This window comes from Sturnus vulgaris, chromosome 26 (genome assembly GCF_052056855.1).
Source record: "Sturnus vulgaris isolate bStuVul1 chromosome 26, bStuVul1.hap1, whole genome shotgun sequence".
NCBI classification, from domain to species: Eukaryota; Metazoa; Chordata; class Aves; order Passeriformes; family Sturnidae; genus Sturnus; species Sturnus vulgaris.
This window is the reverse complement of record NC_142268.1, coordinates 3,456,760-3,478,316: the sequence shown is the minus strand read 5'-3', so window position 1 is coordinate 3,478,316 and position 21,557 is coordinate 3,456,760. Positions and strand designations below refer to the sequence as shown.

Genomic DNA, 21,557 nt, shown 5'->3' with positions numbered 1-21,557 from the left:
CCGAGGAGCACAATCCTGGCACGATGGGTCACATCCTGCACCCAGCCCAGAAACTGGGGCACAGCCCCACCACCCTCCTGCCCCCGCACAACCTCCCACAGCAATCCAGGAGCCTGGTTCATTAACTCTGTTTATTTCTTTCATTTTTTTTTGTTTTTTGTTTTGTTTTGTTTTCGTGGGTTTTTTCAAAGTACCGTACAAAAAAAAAAATCCTCTTACAGTAACAAATACTGGGTTTACATTAGTAAACATCAACAGAAAGAGCAGAGAGCACTACTGCTGGTAACGGACAGCTCGGGGGGCAGGTTATTCTTTATTGCATATACCTAGAAACTAAAACCTCACGCAGCCGCCACGTCCTCTCCGAGCACAAAGCCTCTGCTGGCACCTTGGGGGTTACACGGGGGAGCCTGGAGCCCCACAAGAGCAGGGACACGGAGGGACAAGCCCCAAACTGTGCCCCAGGGAGCAGGAACAGCCATGCGGCACCCACGGGATGCGGGTGTGTGTGGCTCGGCTGGGGGACGTGGGGGTCACAAGCAGCAAAGCACAGCCCAGCACCTCGAAACACGGCCGGGTTCAGAACGAGCCAAAGCAGCAAAGGACAAATCACAACGAGCTTATGCTGGGGGAGCTCCGGGCTGAGCTTCCACCCCGGGGAGAGCAGGAAAGCTGCTGTTCAGGGAGCCAAGTGAAGCACCGTCAGGGAAAGGCAGCCCTGGGGAAGGGCATCTTCCTCCTCGTCAAACACAGGACGTGAGCAGTGCCCTGTCAAGGACAGGCTGCCAGCGGGCAGGGAAGGCAGTGCTGGAAGGTGCAGAAGGGTCACTGTGACCCCTCCTTGGGCTGTGGCTGGACAGCAGGAAGGGACACCGCGGGAACAACAACAGAAATTCAGCCAAAAGGATAAAAACACAGAAAAAAGAGAAGCTGGAATTTCCCTGGGCAGCAGAGCCAGGTGAGCACCAAGTGAGTGTTGACAGGTGACAGCTTCAAGCTGAGACTCTTCCAGATGCTCAGCAGGTCCTGACATGAGTGGGGAGCAATCTCCCCAGGCAGGACTGGCCCCAAGCTCACGTTTAGGGGTGGTGGTGGAGGAACGTGGAGCCCACGGGATGAGAGGCTGAGGATCCCATCTGCCTACAGCTTGTCCTGTGATGTGGGGATGTACTGGAAGTGCAGGGACAAGCACAGGACCAGCAGAGTCCCCAGGCTGGAAAGGTGTGGAACACTAACAAAGCTTTGGAGTGTTGGTGCAGCCCCCTGGCCACTCCACAGGCCCCAGGAGGCCTCTGGATAGAGCTGTGAGCACTGAGCCTCCCTGCCCCAGTCCCACGTGCCCTCATCTCTCACGTGCCCAAGTCCAAATTATTCCCTTAATCATCCCTGGCAGCTTTTCCCAAGTGATCCCCAAAGCCAACCACAGCCTCTCCTGGGCCGTGCCCTCACAGCTCCCCTGACCCACTGCCTGCACCTGAGCACCAAACACTGACAAACCAGACCCAAAAACCAGGCCCAGGGCCTGGAGAGGACATGCAGGGCAGGGAACGGGGCTGTACAGTTGAGCATAGGAGAGCTGCCACAAGCAACAGGAATGGGATGTTTGCTCCAGCAGCCCCAGCTCCAGAAGGATCTGGGGACCAGCCCAGAGCAAGGCAAGCAGCAGAGCTGGCTGGGGAGGGAAGGACAGTGCGGTCCCCAACACAGGGGGCACATCAAGGACAGGATGCAGCCACAGCAGGAGCACAGAACACCCCATGGATCCAGCAGAACCCAAGCTGCAATGGGAAACAGAAGTGCCAAAGTCCACGGCATCCACCTGCCTGTCCCAAGGAGGAGCCTCCGAGAGGGAACGAGCCACTCTGGCAAATCAAGAGGACCAAGAATGCTCTCCTCCAGCCAGGCAGCTGAGATAAGCCAGGAAAGCAAATGCCACCATGGCCTCAACTCTCAGCTCAGCTTTTAAAGCTCTTCCAAGCCCACCTGGGCTGCCCTGGGGCCCTCTGAGCTCGGGCACAGCGCCCTGCCCCGGTCCCATACAGTACCCACGATTTTAAGTGCTTTGCATACATAGTTCACCATCATGCAGATACATTTCAGCATGCCCTGGGCCCCACAGATGTGTCCTCCTGCAGCAGAGAGGTCCTTCATTCCAGGTAGGGCTCGTAGTGTGCGTTGGACTCCAGCCCTCTCCTGCTTCAGCTGCAGGGCCCGGGGCTGTGGCAGCCTGGTAGCTGCTGCCCACGCTGGGGGTGGCACTGGGGGCTCAGCAAACACCAGCACCAGGGGAGCAGCCGGTCACAAAAAGAACCATATTTACAGAGCTACAGTCAGCTTCAATGGGTTATGTGTGCAGAGAGTCACCGAAACAGGCCGGAAACAACGAGCTGTGCATCCCACAGATCCTGCCAGGAAAAACACGGGTACCAACACGGGTTTCACAGCTTCGTTGGCACAACTAAGGCGGGAGATTCACAGCTAAGCAGATCCTCCCTGCCCAGGCAGCAACACTCCAGAGGTGGTTATGACAAGAGGGAATGGTGGCGAGGTGGGGCACAGCACGGAGTGAAGATCTCGGCCGGGAAGCCCCATGGAAGATGAGGTTTCTCCTTCCTAAATGTGTCTTTGCATGCAAGAGCAGCACCCCTCGTACCAGACACCATCACAGCCTGCGAGGCCACCAAGGGAAGCAAGAGTGAAGGATGCAAACACTCAATGGAGCCTCCTCCTCTGCCTCCTGCAGTGTCCAGGCAGGGAACCCCTCGGTCACAGCACCGAGGAATCAGGAACCAAAGCTCTACAGTGATGCGTAGCGGGGCGACCTGCCAGCAAGAAGGGGATCTGACCTGCTTATCAGGGAAGGGGAGGGGGCTGTGCTCACCTCCAGCAATTCAATCACAACTGGATCCCACCTCCTAGAGGCTGGAGCCCACTGCAAATCTACAGCCCAGCCTTTCTGTCCCATCAGCCAACACGGGTTTCAGCTACTGACCAAGAGGGACATCAGGAACGGTCACAGACATCTCAGAGGCTCTGAAGGAGCAGGAGCACAGAGACTCAACTATACAGGGTACAAGAGTCCAGAGCCAGAAAGCAGCGCCCTGGGGAGAAGCTGAAGGCAGCTGTTGTGTTGTGCATGGGCTGCTCATCTGGCTGGTGGCTGGGAAAGGACCGGGTGAGCCAGCGTGACATTCAGGGAGTCATTGTGCTGCACCAGGGACGTGTGCTTGTAGTGCAAGACCAGATCCTTGAGGGAGGCGTAGAGGTTGTAGGGTTCAGCAAACCCATAGCCCGTCGCCGTCTTGTAGATCACGCAGTGCTTGGTGTCACCATCCACCCTGCCAGGGAGACACGGGAGCCTGGGTCAGCAGTGGGACAGGGGAGCACAAGCACGGCCACCAAAGCAGTGCAAAGATACAGCTGGCCCTGGCAGGAGAAGCCAAGGCAGATGGGAACTGTCATCTCCAGCACCTGGAGGGTGGAGTGATGCGAGAATACAACCTGGGCCAGCCCCATCCCATCCCATCCCATCCCATCCCATCCCATCCCATCCCATCCCATCCCATCCCACCTGCACAGGGATACTCACACCACAGAGCAGGCATAGCACCCCTTCTGGCTGCTCTCACGGATCAGGAAGGTGCCGTCCCGTTTCCCACACAGCATCTCCTCTGCCTGCACGCGGTTGATCTTCCCCACGTACCACGTCCGCTCCTCATGGTGGGGCAGCTCCTCCTCATCATCCATCATGGAGTACTGACTGCAATGGAGCACAGGCAGGGTCAGATTGCCTGAATTTGGGTGTGTGGCCCCTACATCTCCCCACACTGCTAGCTGCCATCGCCCATCTGGCAGGGAAGACAACGTCAGCCCCCTGGCAGGGAGCTGGGATTTGTCCAGGGCCGCAGCACGGGCAGAACCAGCTGGGCAACATGTGCTCCTACATCCCCTAAATCCCACAGTACACGAGCAGGACACTCACTCCTCTGTTTCGTTCTTGATGCCCAGCCACTCGTTGATCTTCTTCTGCCGGGCACCCTTCTGCGTCAGCCACCTGGGGAAGGAGGGCAGAGCTGAGCGCGGCTGCAGCGAGCCCCGGGCGTGGCCATCACCAGAGGGCAGCAGCCGCCGCTGCCGGAGCCCGCCGAGCCCCGAGGCCGCGCTGTGGGAGCGGCTCCTGCCCACAGCGGGCTGCGAGCCGGTCCAACGAGCCCCAGAGCCCTGCGGGAGGCAGCTGGATGGCTCCCGGGCCGCGCTGCAGGGGCACTACGTACACCAAGTACTGGTCCCGCAGCTTGCGCAGCTGCATCAGGTCTGGCTTGAGGCTGTTCATGCGCTTGTCGATCTCCCGGTTCTCCGAGGCTTGTTTCTTCAGGTCCTGCTCCAGCTTCATCTTGCTGTCGTGGATCTCTGTGATGCGGGACTTGAGCTTCTCCGAGTTCATGAGGATCCTGGGAGAGGGGGGTTTAGGCTGTGAGCCAGAGTGGGGGAGGAGGAGGAGGCAGCCTGCCAGCTCCAGCCCACAGCATGCTGCTGGAGAGACAAGGAGTCCACGTGCCTCGGCTCTGTGCTGAGCCAGGAGGATCCTTCCAGCCCCTGGGGCCCTTCTCCAAGCAGAGCAGACCACCACCACCCCCATCCTCACCGTTGCACCTCCTTCTCATTGCCCTCCCTCCGGAAGCGCTCGATGTACTCCTTGCTGCACTTCTCCTGTGTCTGACACTGCTCCTCAAAGATCTTGATCGTCTCATTGAAGGCCTCAATTGCAGTCCTCTTCATCTGCAGCTCCTGGGGAGAAGGGAGGAAAAAGCTGAGGAACATTTCTGCACATTTGCATCCCCTCTTTCAACTTCCCCAAAGCAGCTCTGTTCTTGCTGCAAGCAAAATATCCCCTTCTTCAAAGCCCGTCCTCTGGGGTGTCCCTGCAAGTCCATGAGCTGACAAATGGGGCAGCAAGTGCCATGTCTCTGTCTCCCCTGTGCACAGTAGGGTGGCTGCCAGCACTCAGGCAGGGTGACAGAGCAGCCCTTGGGGGTCTCAGGCAGCCCGTGGGGAAGGCAGTGCCCACATACCTGGGACGTGCGCGTGTACTCCTCATACAGCAGGTCGTACTCCCAGCTCTTGTCCTGGAACTGCTGGTGATAAACCTTCAGCTGCTCCCCCACAGCTTCCACGCTGTCCTCCTTCACCACCTGGTCCTGCCATAGGCACAGCCCCAGTCAGGACCTGCTCCAGCTGGTCCCACAAAGCCCCACAACAAAACATTCCAGCACACAGGGAGAGGGATGGGACATTGTCATCTACTCAAGGGACAGGGATGGATGAACAAACGCCCCTGGTTCAGGCTGTGCTTGCCAGCCACGTCCTTGCAGCACAGGCCTCACCTGCTGGTACTTGGAGATGGGGTAGAGCAGCCTGGTGTCCAGCTTGGCATTGTACTGGGCGAGTGACTCATGCCGGTAGTGGGTGATGAGCTCCACCACTGAGCCGAAAGTCAGGGGCTCTGAGAAGCCATACTTGCCTTCCCGGTGGAAGATCTTGATCAGCTTGTTATTGCCTCCCTTCCTGTAGTGGAGGGGAGAGGAGAGGGCACTTACCATCACCCCAGCACCCTACACCAGCCAGAGACCTCAGCATCCCTGCAGCTGGAAGCACAGGGACATGTCCCAAGAGCTGCATCCCTGAGGCTCCCAGGGGATCTCAGCCTCCAGAGGATCCCAAAGCCCTACCTGAGTGTGAGTGTGTATTCCCCCTGGATCTTGCTGGAGGCATCACGCACCAAGAAGGTCCCATCTGGTGTGTCCCGGAGCTTCTCGTTCACCTCCTCCCTGCAAGGAACAGGATTGTCATGGCCTGGGAGGTGGCCCCAAGGCTCACCTGATGGACAGGGCACCCCAGGTGTGAGCTGCCAGTCACCCCCTTACCGAGAAATGTCCCCCCAGTACCACTCGGCGTCCTGCAAGGGCGCGTTGCTCCCGTTGGCCAGGCTGGCTGCACTGGGCTTTGGCTTTGGTGGCTTGGGAGGCAGGGCTGTGGGAGGAGGAGGAACGAAACAGAGTGAGCCCAAATCCCAGCTCCCCACTGGCAATCCCTTGGAGTGCTAAGTCCTCCTCCCTGCAGTGACTGGAAGGCCCCTCGGCCACCACCTTTCCTGGAGCTGCTCCAGGCACATCTCCAGCAGCAGAAACCTTGAGCCGGCCTCCAGGCACAGCTGGGCTATCAAAACGCCTTGGGCAACCCAATCATGGGGGCACAGAGTCCATACCCACAAATGCCAGTGCCTCAGGCCCCAAGGAAGGGGTATCTCAGTACCTGGAGGCAACTGTTCTGGCTCCACCTCCTTTGTCTGCAGAAGTGTCTCCAGAAACAGCACGGAGAAGTCAGGGCTCAGCTCTGGGCTGCAGGGAGAGAAGAGGCAAGTTAAGAAGAGCAGTTGTGGGGTAGAACACGGCACTGCTCCCATGTACCCTACAGTCAGCTGGCTCATCCCAGCTGCCAGACCCCAGACTGACAGGGCAGCAAGGGCTCTGTCCCAGCTCTGAGTCCCACCTCTGTGTGCTGCCAGCAGTTTAATCCCACGTGCAGCCCAGCAGGGGCTGTGGGCAGCCCTGTTGTTCCAGGCCGGACTCCTTGTCCCGGCAGGACAGTGACCGGAGCTGGGAACACTGCTGGGACCAGAAGCCTCACGTACCTGGCGCCAGGCAGCCGGAGGAGAAGGGGGCCGAAGATCTCTCCCAGGGCCCGAGGGTGGAGGCTGTTGCTCTCGGCCTGCTGCGATACCTTCCCCAGATGCCGGAGCAGGAACTGCAGGGTGAGCGCGTTCTGGAGCGGCACTGCAGGCGACTCCAGGGCCAGCAGCAGCTGCTTCCGGCAATTCTCTGGCTGGGGGATCTCTGGGGAGAGAACAAGACACGAGGGAAGAGCTGGGACAGCCGGCACCACTCTCCACGCTCCGGCTGCGTCACAGCACAGGAGCGCTGTCAGCAGCGGGGGCCATGTGCCAGGCCCAGAGGGACAGGGCTTATTTTAATATCCCAGATGTGTCCACCCAGCCACGCATTCCCCAGGCAGCCAGGGGAGGCCCTTACCCTGCAGGATGCGAAGGATATCTCCATGCACTGACACTGGCACCACGGGGGAGGGCAGGTCCTGCAGGTAACCTCGCAGTGCCTCGCCCAGGGAGTGTACGTCCAGGGGCTCCAGGTCACCCAGGGTCCAATCTGTCAGGGCACAGATTTCCCATGGGAGGGTGGACACAGCACTGGGCACCCAGCTGGCAGCTCTGGTACTGCCAACACCCATCCCAGAAACCATCACACAGCAGCCAGCTACCATGAGAGCTCACCAGCACCACGAGGGAGCTCAGGCAGCCTTCAGGCAGCCCATGTGACAGAGCATGTGCACCCCAGAAATAAGCTGGCTCTGGGAACCCCAGCAGTTCCCCTTGGGAGGGAGCAGAAGTCATTCTGGGTACCCACAACCTTTGCCCTGAGCCCCAACACAGGAATTCTGGGCAGCCATAGCTCGGGTGAGAGTTTCACTCTCCACTGTCAGCAAGAGTCAAGCACAGACTGAGCAGCCACACACTGAACCCAACGGGGAAACACTTCCCTCGAATGCAGGATTTTGGGAAGCACATAAAGCCTGCCCCCAGAGCCCAGCCCGAGCTGACAGCACGGCGTGGTTGGGGTTTGCAGGGTCTGCAGGAGGGGACTCGCCAGCATGGTGCCGGATGAGGCCCCAGCCCAGCCGAGGCAGACGGCTCCCAGGGTCCCAGCAGAGACATCGGCTGCCGGCACTGCGGAGCCACGGCTCCTGCCACCAAGCCAAGCTGAAAGATCCTCCCCTCCTTATAAGTGGCATGACAGAGCCAGAGAAACCTCCAGCCATCAGCAGAGCACCCCAAAGCTCTGGGGGGACAAGCAGAGGGGTTCACTTGTTTGCCTCCAAGTCTCCGAGCCAGCACCACATCCCTTTGTTGCCCCCCACGGATGGAGCCAGGAATTTCCCCTGTCCCATCCCTTCCACACAGGACACAGACATGTTGGGATGGGGACAGCCCAGCCCCAGAGGCAGCGTGCTGGGAGTCAGGAACTGCCGGGGACAGGCGAGCCCGGCCTGGATTGCATTACTGCTGGCGCTGTCACATCCACTAATCTCCTCCATCTGAGCCGATTCGCCTCCACCGCGCCGAGCTGGTTCTTACCGGTTCTCAGAGCCTGCCTCAGTTCGGAGCCAGATGTCCTGTACAACATCTCGCTGTCCAACCCTGCGGAAGGGGGGACACTGCTGTCAGCTCCAACACAGGCACTGTTTCGGTGCCAGCTGGGCCATGGCTGTGGCAGGGCCAACCTGGCCTGGACAGTGTCCAAGCCAAGCCCCTGCAGAGGCTGCTGCAGCCCCCTTGGCCCCCAGGACAACCAGTTCAGTGGCCCCATTTCTCCACCATGGCACAGATCCAGGCTGGAAGCGCTTCCCAAACCCCAGCACCCACCCAGTGTGTGTAGGTGCTGAAACCAAACACCCTCACGGGCTTCAGCAGCTCAGCCCAGGGAGGAATATGAGAGCAGCTGTGTCCTGTGTGTCCCACAGAGCTCAGCTCTCATTTTGGGGTTTTGTGGTGTATCAGAACCCCCAGTGCTCAGCATTGCCCCCTTACCTTTCTTCTCAATAGCTTCCACCAGTTTCACAAGGAGCGGCGGGGCAATCTCGGGAGGGCTGAACTGCTCCTGCAAGTCCGGGAGAGGAGATCCTGGGGGAGAACGAGGGAGAGAAGGGCTCAGCACCAGCTCAGCCCTCAGCAGCAGAGCTGGGCCAGGGCACGACCCAGGCAACTCCCAGCAGGAGCAAGGAAAGCCATGGCCTTTGCCGTGAGGCTGTGGCCCAGGCAAACACGGCATGGAGCCTGCAAGGAACCTGCCCAGGAGCCAGTACAGCACTTGTTGAGCTCCAGCCCTGACTGGGTGTGCACAGGGAGATATCTACTGCTCCGTGCAGAGGCTTGGAGACAGAGCCCATCCCCCTGGGGACCCCTACCCCCCGGCAGGCAGCACAGGGGTTACCAGGGCTCCTGGAGCTCAGGGCTGGGTCCCTGCCCAGCACAGGGGCTGCGCAGGGCTGGCAGCAGAGCAGAGCGAGCTGTGATTAATCCAGCCATTCAGACAGAACGCCATGTCAGCAAATTCCTGCCCTTGATTGCTCGTTTAACATGGAAACCAGCCCTGTGCCTCCCCCTCCCCTTGAGCCCACAGCCTCTGTGCAAGCTGCTACAGGGCACAGACAGCCCATGGCACGAGACCAGGGTACCCCCAGTCCTGAGGGATCTGCAGCCCTGTGTCGGGTGGTATTTCACTGCCACTTCCAGAAAATCTTGAGCTTCTGGCTCCAGGCACCCCCTTCCCCTGTGCATGCTGAGGCAGGAGCACGCAGGCCTGGCTGAGGAGCTGCCAGCAGGAGGTTTGCTCTAGGATGAGCGGTGCCAGGCTCCATCCCGCTTCCAAAGGAGCACCAGCCGGAGCAGAGCAGGAGGCTCCTCCAGGCTGGTCCACAGCACCTGGCAGACCCTGGGGAGCCCGCAGTGGGGGAGGACACCCAGCACACTCCACTCTGCAGAGGCAGAGCCAAGAGGCTGCTCCCCGTTGCGAAACAGCTCCGTTGTCATGGATCTGACCCGAACTCGCCTGGTGTGGTCTCACCACAAGGCGCAGCAAGCTGGAACTGCGCACCCAGCTCAGCCTCCTGCACCCACGGCCTCGAGGGGAGACAGGACAGCCATGGGAAGGGAAGCACACGGGTCAGGCACCCAGCAGCTCTGCAAAGGCCTGTGCTGCTGGGGAGGGGGGGGACAATCCCCCACTGGAGCGAGCTCCTGGGCACGGGGAGGAGCCCAGCGTGGTGTGGGTCAGTGTGGGGAAGCTGCAGGCAAGCTTCCAGGCTGGCAGCTCCCAGCCTGACCCTTGGGAAGGGCTGAAAAGAGAGTAAATACTGGTGCTGCCCACGTGGCCCGGCCGGGAATGTGCTGCTTCAGCAGGCAGCAGCTTGTCTTTTTTTGTCAGGCACAGAGCGGGAGCCAGCAGCAACTCCTGAGCCTGCCGGGCCTCCGGGCTGGGCCGCCGCGAACAAGGCTGCTCACAGCACGGCCCGGGCAGCTGCGGAAATATTCCCGAGCCGCATTTTCCGCTCGTGTTCTCTGCGGAAGGCAAACACCAGCAGCTCGTAAATCCACTGGCAGAACGCGCTGGGTCTCGCTGCTCCGCGGGGCCAGCCCAGCTCCCGGGACAGCTGTGGCGCTGGCCCTGCTCCACCAGTGACACCGAGGGGCTAAGGGGTCCCTGCAAGCCAGGGCAGGACCTGGGAAGCAGGGAAGGAGTTTCATGGGACTGCCAGGGACTGTTCTGCACCTCCTAAAGTGCACACCATGAAGAAATAAGACAGGCTTGGCTCAAATACGGTTTTTCCATTGCAAAAATGTGTCTCCGCAGCAGAATACAAAAATAAAGAATCACAGAATATCCTGAGCTGGAAGGGACCCACAAGGATCTTCAAGTCCAGCTCTTAAACGAATGGCCCATACAGGGATCAAACCTGCAGGATGAGTGTAAAATGGCTCTGGGTGTTTGAACTGCCTCCCTACAGGCCCTGCCTGTGCCCTGAGTGGACGTTGGCTCTGGGGATGCCACCACAGGGGACAGGGCTGGCACTGGTCTCACACACCCTGGTACCTCACCCTCCATCCCTGGGCAGGATGCAGAGAGGCTGGCTTTTGGTTTCCTTCCCAAATTTGCCTTTTCTGTGTTTCAGGAGCTTTGGCACGTGTCTTGTCCCATTCCCCAGACCCCACCGGTGGCTTTGACCACGGAGACACACCTCCAGCAAGCCCCCCTGAGCAGAGGGGAGAGGCGAGGAGGGCAGAAATGCAGCCCCTGAGGGAGTGCAGAGCCGCACACGGGCAAGGCCAGCACATGCAGCACAGAGCACATCCCAGGCTCCTGAGAGGAGCAGCTTTCTTGGAAAGGCAGGTTGCGAGGGGGATGACTCAGGTCAGGCTCTGGCTGCCAACCCAAACGCACGCAGGGCCCGGCCGCATTCCCACCCTGCGGAGATGTTTCCTGGGGCCGCCCCTCCGGCAGCAGGAGACAGGGAGGCAGCTGCAGGGAGCTGCACCAGCCCCACAACCCCGGTTTCGTCAGGCTCCAGAGGTGTTTTCACACAGCCAGAAGCATCTGCTGGGGTAGCTGTGGCTCGCAGGCAGAGAGGGATGGGGAGGATACAGCACTGCCAGCTGGGAGCGTTCCCTGGCACCCTGCAGCTCCTGCTGCTGACCCCACTCCTCCCATGCACACCAGCACAAGGTCTTCTGCAAGGCATGGGAAGGCAAAGTGCGGCTGCCATCCCTCAGAGAATCACAGAATGGATTGGATTGGAAGGGACTTTAAAAGATCACCCGGTTAAAACTCCCCTGCCTTCTGCAGGGACACTCTCCACTAGATCAGGTTGCTCCGAGCCTCATCCAGTTTGACTTGGAAAACTTCCAGGGATGGGGCAGCCACAGCTGCTCTGGGAAACCCGTGCCAGGGCCTCACCACCCTCACAGTCAGGAATTTCTTCCTAACATCTAATCTAAATCTCTCCCTCTTTTAATTTAAAACTTCCCCCTTGTCCTATCACTATCTGCCTGTAAAAGAAGCCTCTCTCCCTCTTTTATATAAGCTCACTTTAAGTACTGAAAGGCCACAAGAAGGTCTCCCAGAGCCATCTCCAGGTGAACAGCTCCAGCTCTCCCAGCCTGGGTCCCGAGCAGAGGGACTCCAGCCCTAGGAGCATTTCTGTGGCCTCTCCTGGACTCACTCCGACAGGTCCACATCTTTCTTGTCTAGCTCAGATCCAGACTCAGCACTGCAGGTGGGGCTCTCACAAAGGAAGAGTAGAAGGGGGAAATCCGGGGGCTGCTGAGCCCTGGCCACAGGGTTTACGTGCCTGGGAGCCAAAAAAACAGGCTAAGAACAGGCAGCTGCCACAGCTCCACAGGCAGGGCTGAGGCACGTTGGCTCTCCTAGCCCAGGTCTGTGCCAAGGCCAGGCTGGCTGGGAGGCAGCTGCAGGTGCAGGACAGCCCATGCCCAGCCCCAGGGTGGCTGCCCAGCCCCAGCGAGGGCTCAGCGACCCGCAGGGTGGGCTGGCTGCCAGGCAGACAAGCAATTAGCTCCAGTTCTCAGAAGCACTCTTTTAGACCCTGACTTTTCTCCTCTTGCCCAGAGACAAGTAATTGTGTCTCTCAGCGGGACTGAGCAGCTCTTGGCAGGGAGCACTGCCCCAGGCGCTGCAGAAGCGGGGAGGTGGTGGTTGGGAGAGGTCAGGACTTATCCCGAAGGGAGGGAGCCTGGCAAAACTCAGCAGAGCAGGGAGAGGGACCATGGGGATCCTGGCTGGTTGCAGAACAGAGAGAGAGAAGAATCTTGGAGATGTAAGAGTGGGACAAGGCTTGCCCCAGGAAGCTCTGCTGAGCAGATTGACAAGCTGGAGGAACAAAGTGTTTTTCTCTGGGCCAGGACTGAGGAAGGCAGGATTTTGGTTGCGACTTAACTGCACTGCTGCTGGTGGGGCAAGCCAATGCTCAGCAGCGAGCTGAAGGTTTCACTGCCGTTCTAATAAGCCACTCACACACTCTCATCTATCACATAGTGAGACAGGAGGTGTCCCAGAGCAACAGGGCACACAGCAGGGCTTACCTTGCTCCAGAGCCTCGGGCAGCCGGCTGGCCCCGGGTGTGGCAGGCAGGGGTCTCTGCACTCGGGGCCGGTGTGAAGGGACAGCGATTTTCACCGGCCCCACATACTCCACGTAGGTGCCAGGAAAGTCCCCCTTCTGCTTGGTGCGCTCGTTGACACCCAGGATCCACCCGATCTGATTGGGGGTCTGCTCATCTCCATCTTTGAAGCCCAAGGCTTGCAGGGCCCCCTTGCTCACGACCAGGATGTCCCCAGGCAGCAGGTCAATGTCCTCCTCACGCTCCTTGCGGTAGGGGTAGAGCGCGCGGTACTGGAAGCCGTCGGTGCTGCCCATCCTCTCTGCTGGGGGAGAAGGGCTCTGAAGAGTGAGGCAGCACGTTCCAGGTGGAAGAGGAGGGCCCTCAGAGGCAGCTCTCCCCCATCAGCACTCTGAACTGTCTCTGTGTGAACCAGCACGCCAGGAGCCTGGTCTGGGTGCACCGGAGCACTTAGGTGCAGCCCCTTTTCCTCAGCTTGAAACCACGATTCAACCAAATTATGGAGCAAAGTGAGAAAGAGACGAACATAATCCAGCACTGGTGAGTGGGCATGCAGCAAAGAAACCCGAGATCAGGGTCTGTTTCACCAAAAATGCCAGTCTCTTGGAGTGTGGGGAGGAAAAGCACAGTATGCTTCCAGCCTGCAATAGCGTGGCACGCTACGTTTCCCTTCCCAGTGCCTGCAAAGAGAAGAGAATTGTCACTGCATAGCCAGGCTCCTCACATCCTCCTGACACGCCACCCTTCAAACCAGGAGTTCACCTGAGAGAGGCAGGACTTGTTTCTCTCCTATCTAGCAGCTGATGCTGAGCCCTGGATCCAAGCAGGACATGCTAATCCTGATTTCCACTCCCAAAAGCGAGTAGCTGCGGGCAGGAACGCTGCCTCCTCTTAGCTACAGCCAGGCACCAGCTCTGCATCTTAAAGAGGTTCACCCCTGCTTCTTCAGCTTACCCTCCTAGCAGCACTTATGCAAACAAGGACACAACAAGTGGGACAAAACAGCCTTTATGCAGGATAACTTTTGCATACAGAAAAGGGTGACCCTGCACCCACCAGCTGCAGGCCCTGAATAGGAGCAGAACAAACAGATTTAACCTTCTCTTGTTAAATCGATTAAATTTCACAGTTCACCTTTACATCTTGCCATGCAATCCCCCATAAAGGCATCTTCTGAAGGGAGCTGCCCACAAATGTAGGTTAACCACGCTTTCAGCAAAAGGCTTTCGAGATGTGCTGCCATTCCCACAGAGCAGCACTTCAAAGCTTTGCTCTGAGCAAAAAGTCAATTTTTGAACTTTTCAAAAGCAGCAGCAGCAGCATCAAGTGCGGGCACAGGTTCTTTTCACAGAGATGGAGGCAAAAGTAGTTAAAATAATCCTTAGAAGCCTTCAAGTCTACTTAGAGCTCCTAACTGCCTTTCAGCTATTCAGAGCGAAATTGAATATGCTGCCTGCCCTGCCCAGAAATCCACCAAAAAGAATAAACCTGGGTTATAACATGTTGCTGAAGAGATGTACGAGCTGGGACATTCCCACCAGCCAGGCACGTCCTCTTTTCCCATCCCCTCCTGGCTGCACAGGCCAGTTTTCTACCTCCCTCAGGCAAATCCCAGAGTTCTGGTTCCCGCAGAAATGGCGTGTGGCCGAGGACTGGACCTACAAGGCACCGAGGCAGCCAGAACCTTTCCCCAGAACCCAGCCTTTCCCCAGAACCCAGCCTTTCCCCTAGAACCCAGCTTTGCCCCAGAACCCAGCCTTTCCCCAGAACCCAGCTTTGCCCCAGAACCCAGCCTTCCCCCAGAACCCAGCCTTTCCCCAGAACCCAGCATTCCCCCAGAACCCAGCCTTTCCCCCAGAACCCAGCCTTTCCCCCAGAACCCAGCCTTTCCCCAGAACCCAGCCTTCCCCCAGAACCCAGCCTTTCCCCAGAACCCAGCCTTCCCCCAGAACCCAGCCTTTCCCCTAGAACCCAGCCTTTCCCCCAGAACCCAGCCTTCCTCCACAACCCAGCCTTCCCAGGGACACTCCGGACCTGTTCAAATGTTGCAGATCCTGCTAAAGGCTTGAGCTGTTCTGGCCCAGAAACCACCAAATCCAGCTCAAACTCTTGAGTTTCATCTGAAAAATTAACGAGCATGAAGATGCTTCTCAGGGCTGTGGGAGCCTGGGCAGAGGGAAGCAAGAAGGCAAAGGGAGCCACGACACCTTTCCCAGAGGGGTCAGTGAGCAACCAAGCATGGCACGAAGCCAGGGCTGCTCCAACTGCTGGTTGGACTCTGTGACAGGCACCAACGGTGGTGATCTGCAGGATTTCAAAATTACCCTTCCGGGCCAGCAACACATTACAGTTCATATCAGCTACAAATCCCTCTTTCCTCCTGCACGTGGGATCACTCCTGCACGTGTCACCACATCTGCACGTGCTGCCACAGTCTGAGATCAGGGTGAGTCCCCTGAGAGGAGCCAGCCCCACCTCTCAGCCAGGCTCTCCAGCCCGTCACCAGGGCTCCTTCCCTTGACAAGGACAAAAGGCACAAAGAGGCCATGGCACAGGAAACCTGTGCAGCAGCCAGAGCCCGCACCGCCTGCCTGAGCTCGGGCAGGCGTCCCAGCCGGGCTGTCTTTGCCATGAATGAACAGGCAGTGCCTGCGGGGAGGTGAGGCACTTGCGGCCAGAGGCGGGTGGGGAACAGGATTGAGCCTGATCCAACTTGCTGGAGAGCTTCTCCAGAACTCCAGGAGCAACACCAGACTGCAGAATTCATGGAGAGACCCTGCAGAGGTTTCTGATGTTCACGGGGGAAGCAGCACATCCCAGCATGACCACTGTGAAAGCTCCCACCACGCTGGGATGGTGGCTGCAGGGAATTCGCAGCAGAGCCCGCATTTCCCCAATCCAACCAGCCCCAGCCAGGAAAATATTACTTCATAATGCAGAGCATAAAGAGAGATTTATGAGCAGGCTCACTGGCTGCCCCTCTGAGTGCTGCCTGTCAGGGTCCCCCAGAGCGGAGTCGCCGTGCCCGGGGCACTGTCTGAATGCCAAGGGCCTGAGTGGCCGCTGCCCGCTGGGCACGGCGCTGGCAGCTCCCCCTCCTCCCGCGGAGGACAGAGCCCAGAGTGCACCCAGAGGCAGCAGAGCCCAACCCCAGCAGGGTCGATGCTGCCCCGCAGGCACCCCCCCAGCTTCCACCTGCAGATCCCAGCCCCGACTCCAGGCGCCTCCAACAAGCCGGTGCAGCTGAAGAGGCTGGAAGGACAAAACGCTCAGGCCTGGCAAACTTGTTCAGTAGCTTTTAAAAGCAGATCTGCACGGAGGGGTGGGAAGAGGAGAGTGACTCCGGAGCACCGAGTGTCTCCAAAGAGCAGGTCCCACAGCTTCTTCCAACTAACTCCTTCCACAGCCCTCTTCCCTGGGGTGGGAACACAGGCTCAGCTCTGTGCCACCGTGCTCTCCATGTCCCAGCAGGTCACTAGGCACACGAAAAAATCCAGAGAACTCAGAGTCAGGCTATTCCTGGAGAAGCCTCACCTGCTTTCACCACACTCAGCCAAGGTGGGCACTGAGTGCTCGTGAACATGAGTGAGGAGCCCCCCAGGAGACCCAAAACCTCATGGCTAATGCCAGCACCGTCCTCTCCAGAGGCAACAGTTGTCCTCTGTCCCACCACAGACCCAGCCAGAGGCTTCCCTGGCTGAGCTGCGGGAAAGCTCTGCACCCTCGGAAAGCAGCTGACAAGAGTCTTTGGGGATTGGGAACACACACTTCCCAAAGCCCTGGAACAGCTCTTTGGAGGGAAGGCAGCACCGAGAGGCCGGGACACGCACGAGCATGTCGGCTGGAAGCACACCTCCGAGCAGGAGAGAGCAGCACCTTGCCAAAAGATTTCTGCTGGGCCCAGCTCCAGGTTTGCTCGGCTCCCGGAGAGGAACCTTGTGTGTCTGTGCTGGCGAGCACTTGCTTAGGCTGCTCTGAAAATCCCATGCATCAGACAGCTAAATACCTTTGGTAAATCTATCTCAGCGCCCAGAAACAATCCCTCGATTCATTAACTGCTGTCAATACTTTCTTTGTTTAATACATCGGTTTGAAACAAAAAACACATTACAAGTCTTTTTGTCTGTGCCCAGCACATAAACAAAAGCATCTTAACATTTTAAATGTGGTTCCTGTGCTTTTTAACCCAGTTCCAAATGCAGTTCAAAGTGCAGCTTGACTTGAAGCAAGACTGAGCTACTTTCCTTCCAGAGGGGGGAAAGAATGCATAAAAATATTTAAAAGAAGAATATGAGCACAACAGTATACACAGCTCCAACCTCTCCAAGTTACATCAGATCCTCAATGAGCAAAACAAACACCATATCGAGTTTGAACTGCAAGTTACTGACAAAAAGAACAAACTTTTCCTTTAATAAAAAGAGAAAATAGAACAATGCAATGATAGATGGGAATAAAAATGGACAGGGTGCCATGGTGACATCTGCTGCTGCATCACATCCTTCTGACCCACGCAGCCAGGGCAGCTCTGATGGCCTCAGCTCCTGAAGCTGGCAATAGCAAGCACTCATCACGGGTCACCCTGTGACCACCAGCACCCAAGGCAAGAGCTTGGCAACCCCTGATTTATAGTCAGGACAAACAGCACAGCAAATCCCTGCGCTCCCAGGCAGCTTCCCAGCCCGCTGCCTCCCCAGCAGGAACAATGACTGGAAAACCGTCTGGCGAGGCTGGAGCCATGAGGGAGGCCGTGGAAGAGGCAGCAGTGGCACGAGGAGCTGTGGGGGAAGGAGCCGGGAGAGCCTGCAGGGAGCTGGGGCGGGCGGGAAGCGGAGCTGGACACGCTCCAGCAGCTGCCCCTGGGGAAGAGGCCAGCGGAGCAGGGAGAGCTGGAGCCCGGGCTGGCCACGGCGCTGCCAAGCCAGCTGGTATTTCCTTCCAAACAGGGAAAAGCTGCAGGGGAGGAGGGGAGTTATGCCTGAGCTGTGCCCCAGCCAGGCATGGGACAGCCGAGGCCGTTTTCACCTCTTCTCTTCCCCAGAGCTGCTTCCCAGCCAGCCAGCAACAGATCCCCAGGAGCAGCAGCTCCTGCCCACAGCCACAGGCCACCCTCTGCCAGGGACACAGAGCATTTACTGATCATGCCTGAGTTTCATTAAATATTTTGCTTTATTCACCAAAGCCCGAGGAAGTGAAGGAATATCTGAAATATTTCACTGAAAAGGTCAATGTCATGATTAGCAGGGACACGAGGAGCTGAATAAATCATGATGACCAACACCTTCCACACTTTTGGGAGACCACTGGAGATCCTCTGCTCAAAAACTGGACAGCATGAGAACACCTCAGGCAGTTTGCATACCTACTCCAAGACTTCTCATACTGTCCAGAGGCTTCCCCTGACACTGAACTTCCTTGCTCTAGCTGAAGCTTGTTCTTTCTTAACCACCTCACAAACTTTCTCCTCCTGCCTACAAGAGCTTTTTACTTGGCCAGAGACTTTTATTTGCTGGCAGCAGGCAGAGAAGGATCCAGCACCCAACACCAGCCCCATCACCTCACTCCAGGCTGCTCTTACACCATCCCCCATGCAGCAAGAACACACTAATTCCATTTTAGGAGCATTTCATGGAGCTGGCTTTAGGGATATAGAAACCCAGGAGATGTATTTTGGCAAAAATTTACAGTTCTAAAAAAAACCTGAGTACATGAAAAAAAAAAATCCAACTGCTCTTGCTAACTTATCTGCTTAAAATCACATTCCCCAGGGTATTTGGAATTTATATGATTTATTAGCAGCTCTGCACAGCTCAGCAATCACATGAAGTAACCGACAAGGTAAGAAGCACCCAAGTTAAGAGATCAGCACGATTTGGATATTGGTGAGAGAGCCAAGACCTTCGAGCTTGAGAAATCCACCATTCCTTCCTCTGTCTGCTTTTCATCTTCCATTACCCAGCTACTTTAGCTCCAAGCTGTGGCTCCAGAGATTCCCAGAGGAATTAAAAGAGCCCTCGATATTATAAATACTCTTTTTCATTGTAAACACACCCCGGCACTCAGAGCTCTGACATGGCTCCAAACTGGCTCCACAAACCACTCTGCTCCTCGCCACATTCCAGCTGAGCCTCGCTTTCCCTTCCAACCCAGCGCTTTTGTCCAAGCGAGACCCAACTGCAGGCAGAGAGGATTTTCCTGTGCGCTTAAAACCTTGTTCCAGCCAGTTGGGAACGCGGGGTTTTGGGGCAGAGATCAGCTTTATGAGGAACGAGTCCGTGCCACGAATGGAAGCACGAGCTGCCCACGTCAAAGAGAGTCACCAAAGAAACCAAACCATGGCTTGGACTTTCCCACATCGTGGAAGGCTAGAGCAGAGCCCAATGCAGCCTCGGGGACACACCAGCCCTTGGCATGTCAGGGAAGGGTGGGGGAATGGCCAGGAAAGCAGTGATTTAGGCTATATTTACTCAGCTGTCTCCATTCTCTGCTCTCACAGAGAAAGTCACAGGGCCAGTTCCCCAGCGGCTCCAAGAGCTGCTTGGGAAATCAAAGCCGCGCATTAATGGGAGGAGAGGCAGCCACGGCTCCATTGAAAGGCAACGCTGGGGCCGCTCCAGCTCTTCACAGCTCCCATTTTTCGACAGTTTTGTCCCCTGGCTTTATCTCCCATCGATCACAGACCCCTAGTTTAGGAGTAGATGACCATGGGAATCTTTCTCCTCAAGGGGCTGAGAAACATCCATAGGAAGAGGAGAAATGCAATGACCAACCTCCCTGGGAAGCAGTGGGGGGCTCATGCCAGGGTTTGAGGGATGCTGTGTTAAGAGACAGCAAAGCCACCCTTGGGCTGAGCTTGGCACATCCCTGGGGCACCAGCTCCAGCCTGGGAACTGCCCCCGGGCAGGGGGAACAGGGCTGGGACTCAGAGACCGCTCTTTTCTGGCTTCACCGCCCCCAGGGGGTCCCCAGGACTCCCGGTAATGGGGACTGTACCGTGTGCTGAGGGGGTCCCTGCACTGTCACCACTGCGGGGACAGTGGCACAGGGGGGGAATCTGTAGTGGCACTGCTGGGACAACCCAAAGGGATTGAGGGGCACAGCCCCGGCACCGGGGGGGACAGGACAGCCCGGGGGGAATCGGGGGACGCAGCCCCGCACCGGGGGGGGACACGGACAGCTCGGGGGGAATCGGGGGACACAGCCCCGGCACCGGGGGGGACAGGGACAGGTCGAGGGGGGGATCGAAGGGCACAGCCCCGCACCGAGGGAGACAGGGACAGCCCGGGGGGAATCGGGGGACACAGCCCCGGCACCGGGGGGGACAGGGACAGCTCTGGGGGGGGGGAATCAGGAGGCACAGCCCTGGCATCACGGCGAAGGCACACGACCGTGGCACTTCCCTAGCAGCGGAACACCCTGCGCCTGCAGCTCCCGAAGGGTCCGGGGACATCCTCGAGGCTGCCCCATGAGGGACAGAGCCTCGGCCCAGGGCCCACCGCGGTGCTCCCCGCCAAGCCCCGGGGCGCCTCACGTTGAGGGGGTCTCGACGCCCACCCTGGGCCTGGTTCCGATCCGGGCCCGCCCTCTCCGATCCCGATCCCCCCGCTCCCGATCCCGCCGTACCTCTCCGCCGCCGCTCGCCGCCAGCCCGCTGCTGCCTCCGGCCCGGCGGAGCCTTGGACAGGCCCGAACGCCGCCGGAACGGCCCGAACCCGCCCCGGAAACAGCCGACAGCAGCCGAGAGAGAACGGAACTGCCCGAATCTCTCCCGGAAATAACCGAGAGCAGACGACAGAGGACGGAGCTGCCCGAAGGTTTCGGCCCCGCCCCTCCCCGGTCCCGATCGCCATCGGAGCCCCGCCCCTCTCGCGAGCGGCTCCGGAAGGAGCCCAGGGGGTCCGAAGGGAGAGGGTGGCGGCGCCCCCTGGTGGCGAGCGGAGCTGGCACCGCATCGGGCACCGGGATTGAACCGCGATTGAACCGGGATTGAACTGGGATTGAACCGGGATTGAACCGCGATTGAACCGGGATTGAACTGGGATTGAACTGGGAACGGGGCACAGCATCGGGATTGAACCGCGATTGAACTGGGATTGAACTAGGAACGGGGCACAGCACCAGGATCGTACTGGATTGAATCGGGATTGAACAGGGAAAGGGGCATAGCAGATTGAACTGGGACTGAACTGGGATTGAACCAGGAACGGGGCATAGCACCGGGATTGAACCAGGATTGAACCGGGAATGGGGCATAGCAACAAGATTGAACTGGGAACGGGGCACAGCAGCGGGATTACATAAGGATTGAACCGAGAATGGGGCATAGCACCGGGATTGCACTGGAATTGTACCAGGCACTGGGCACAGCACTAGGATTGAACTGGGATTGTACCGGAATTGTAGCACCAGGACTACACGGGAATTGCACCGGGATTGCACCAGGCACTGGCACTGCACCAGACACCGGGATTGCACCGGGAACAGGGCACAGCCCCAGGCACTGCCCCGGGCATGGGGCACTGCATCGAGACTGCACTGGGGACAGAGCACGGGGCACAGATTTGGGAATGGGCCATACCTGGGAATGGGGCATGGCACCAAGCATGGGGCACTACTCTGGGCACAGGGCACAGCACTGGGACAGCACCAGGGGTATGGGGCACTGCTCTGGGCACCCAGAGCTGGGACCCTTCTGGAGCCAGGCTGGGTGCCAGCCATCCCGGTGCCACTGCAGGGCCACCTCCCCTCCCCTCCCACCTGTGCTGGGACCCTGTTCACCCCTTGCCATCACC

General features: G+C 58.4%; 1 protein-coding gene across 2 annotated transcripts; it reads right to left on the bottom strand.

The window, feature by feature from the left end:
- Positions 1-117: 117 nt before the first annotated feature.
- On the bottom strand, positions 118-20,525 carry PIK3R2 (phosphoinositide-3-kinase regulatory subunit 2). 2 transcript variants are annotated; one of them, XM_014883013.2, is made up of 16 exons: positions 20,389-20,525; positions 12,728-13,445; positions 8,660-8,752; positions 8,207-8,269; positions 7,089-7,220; positions 6,692-6,893; positions 6,313-6,398; positions 5,925-6,030; positions 5,730-5,828; positions 5,385-5,565; positions 5,073-5,198; positions 4,646-4,788; positions 4,275-4,451; positions 3,983-4,054; positions 3,590-3,760; positions 118-3,338 (listed from the first exon to the last, which is right to left on the bottom strand). In XM_014883013.2, exons 2-16 carry the CDS (start codon positions 13,059-13,061, stop codon positions 3,146-3,148), a joined length of 2,178 nt encoding a protein of 725 aa, XP_014738499.1. In that variant the 5' UTR covers positions 13,062-13,445; positions 20,389-20,525; the 3' UTR covers positions 118-3,145. The 2 variants fall into 2 exon arrangements, with proteins under 2 accessions (XP_014738499.1, XP_088035246.1); XM_088179120.1 differs by lacking the exon at positions 20,389-20,525 and adding an exon at positions 14,254-14,438.
- Positions 20,526-21,557: the final 1,032 nt, after the last annotated feature.

What these genes read in the sequence shown, in the direction of transcription:
- PIK3R2 (XM_014883013.2), bottom strand. Translation starts at nt 13,061, where the DNA reads ATGGGCAGCACCGACGGCTTCCAGTACCGCGCGCTCTACCCCTACCGC. An exon ending in GCCCGAGGCTCTGGAGCAAG is followed by an intron (nt 8,753 to 12,727) that starts GTAAGCCCTGCT and finishes GTTCTCCCCCAG; the next exon opens with GATCTCCTCTCCCGGACTTG. An exon ending in GAATACACACTCACACTCAG is followed by an intron (nt 5,566 to 5,729) that starts GTAGGGCTTTGG and finishes CCTCCACTACAG; the next exon opens with GAAGGGAGGCAATAACAAGC.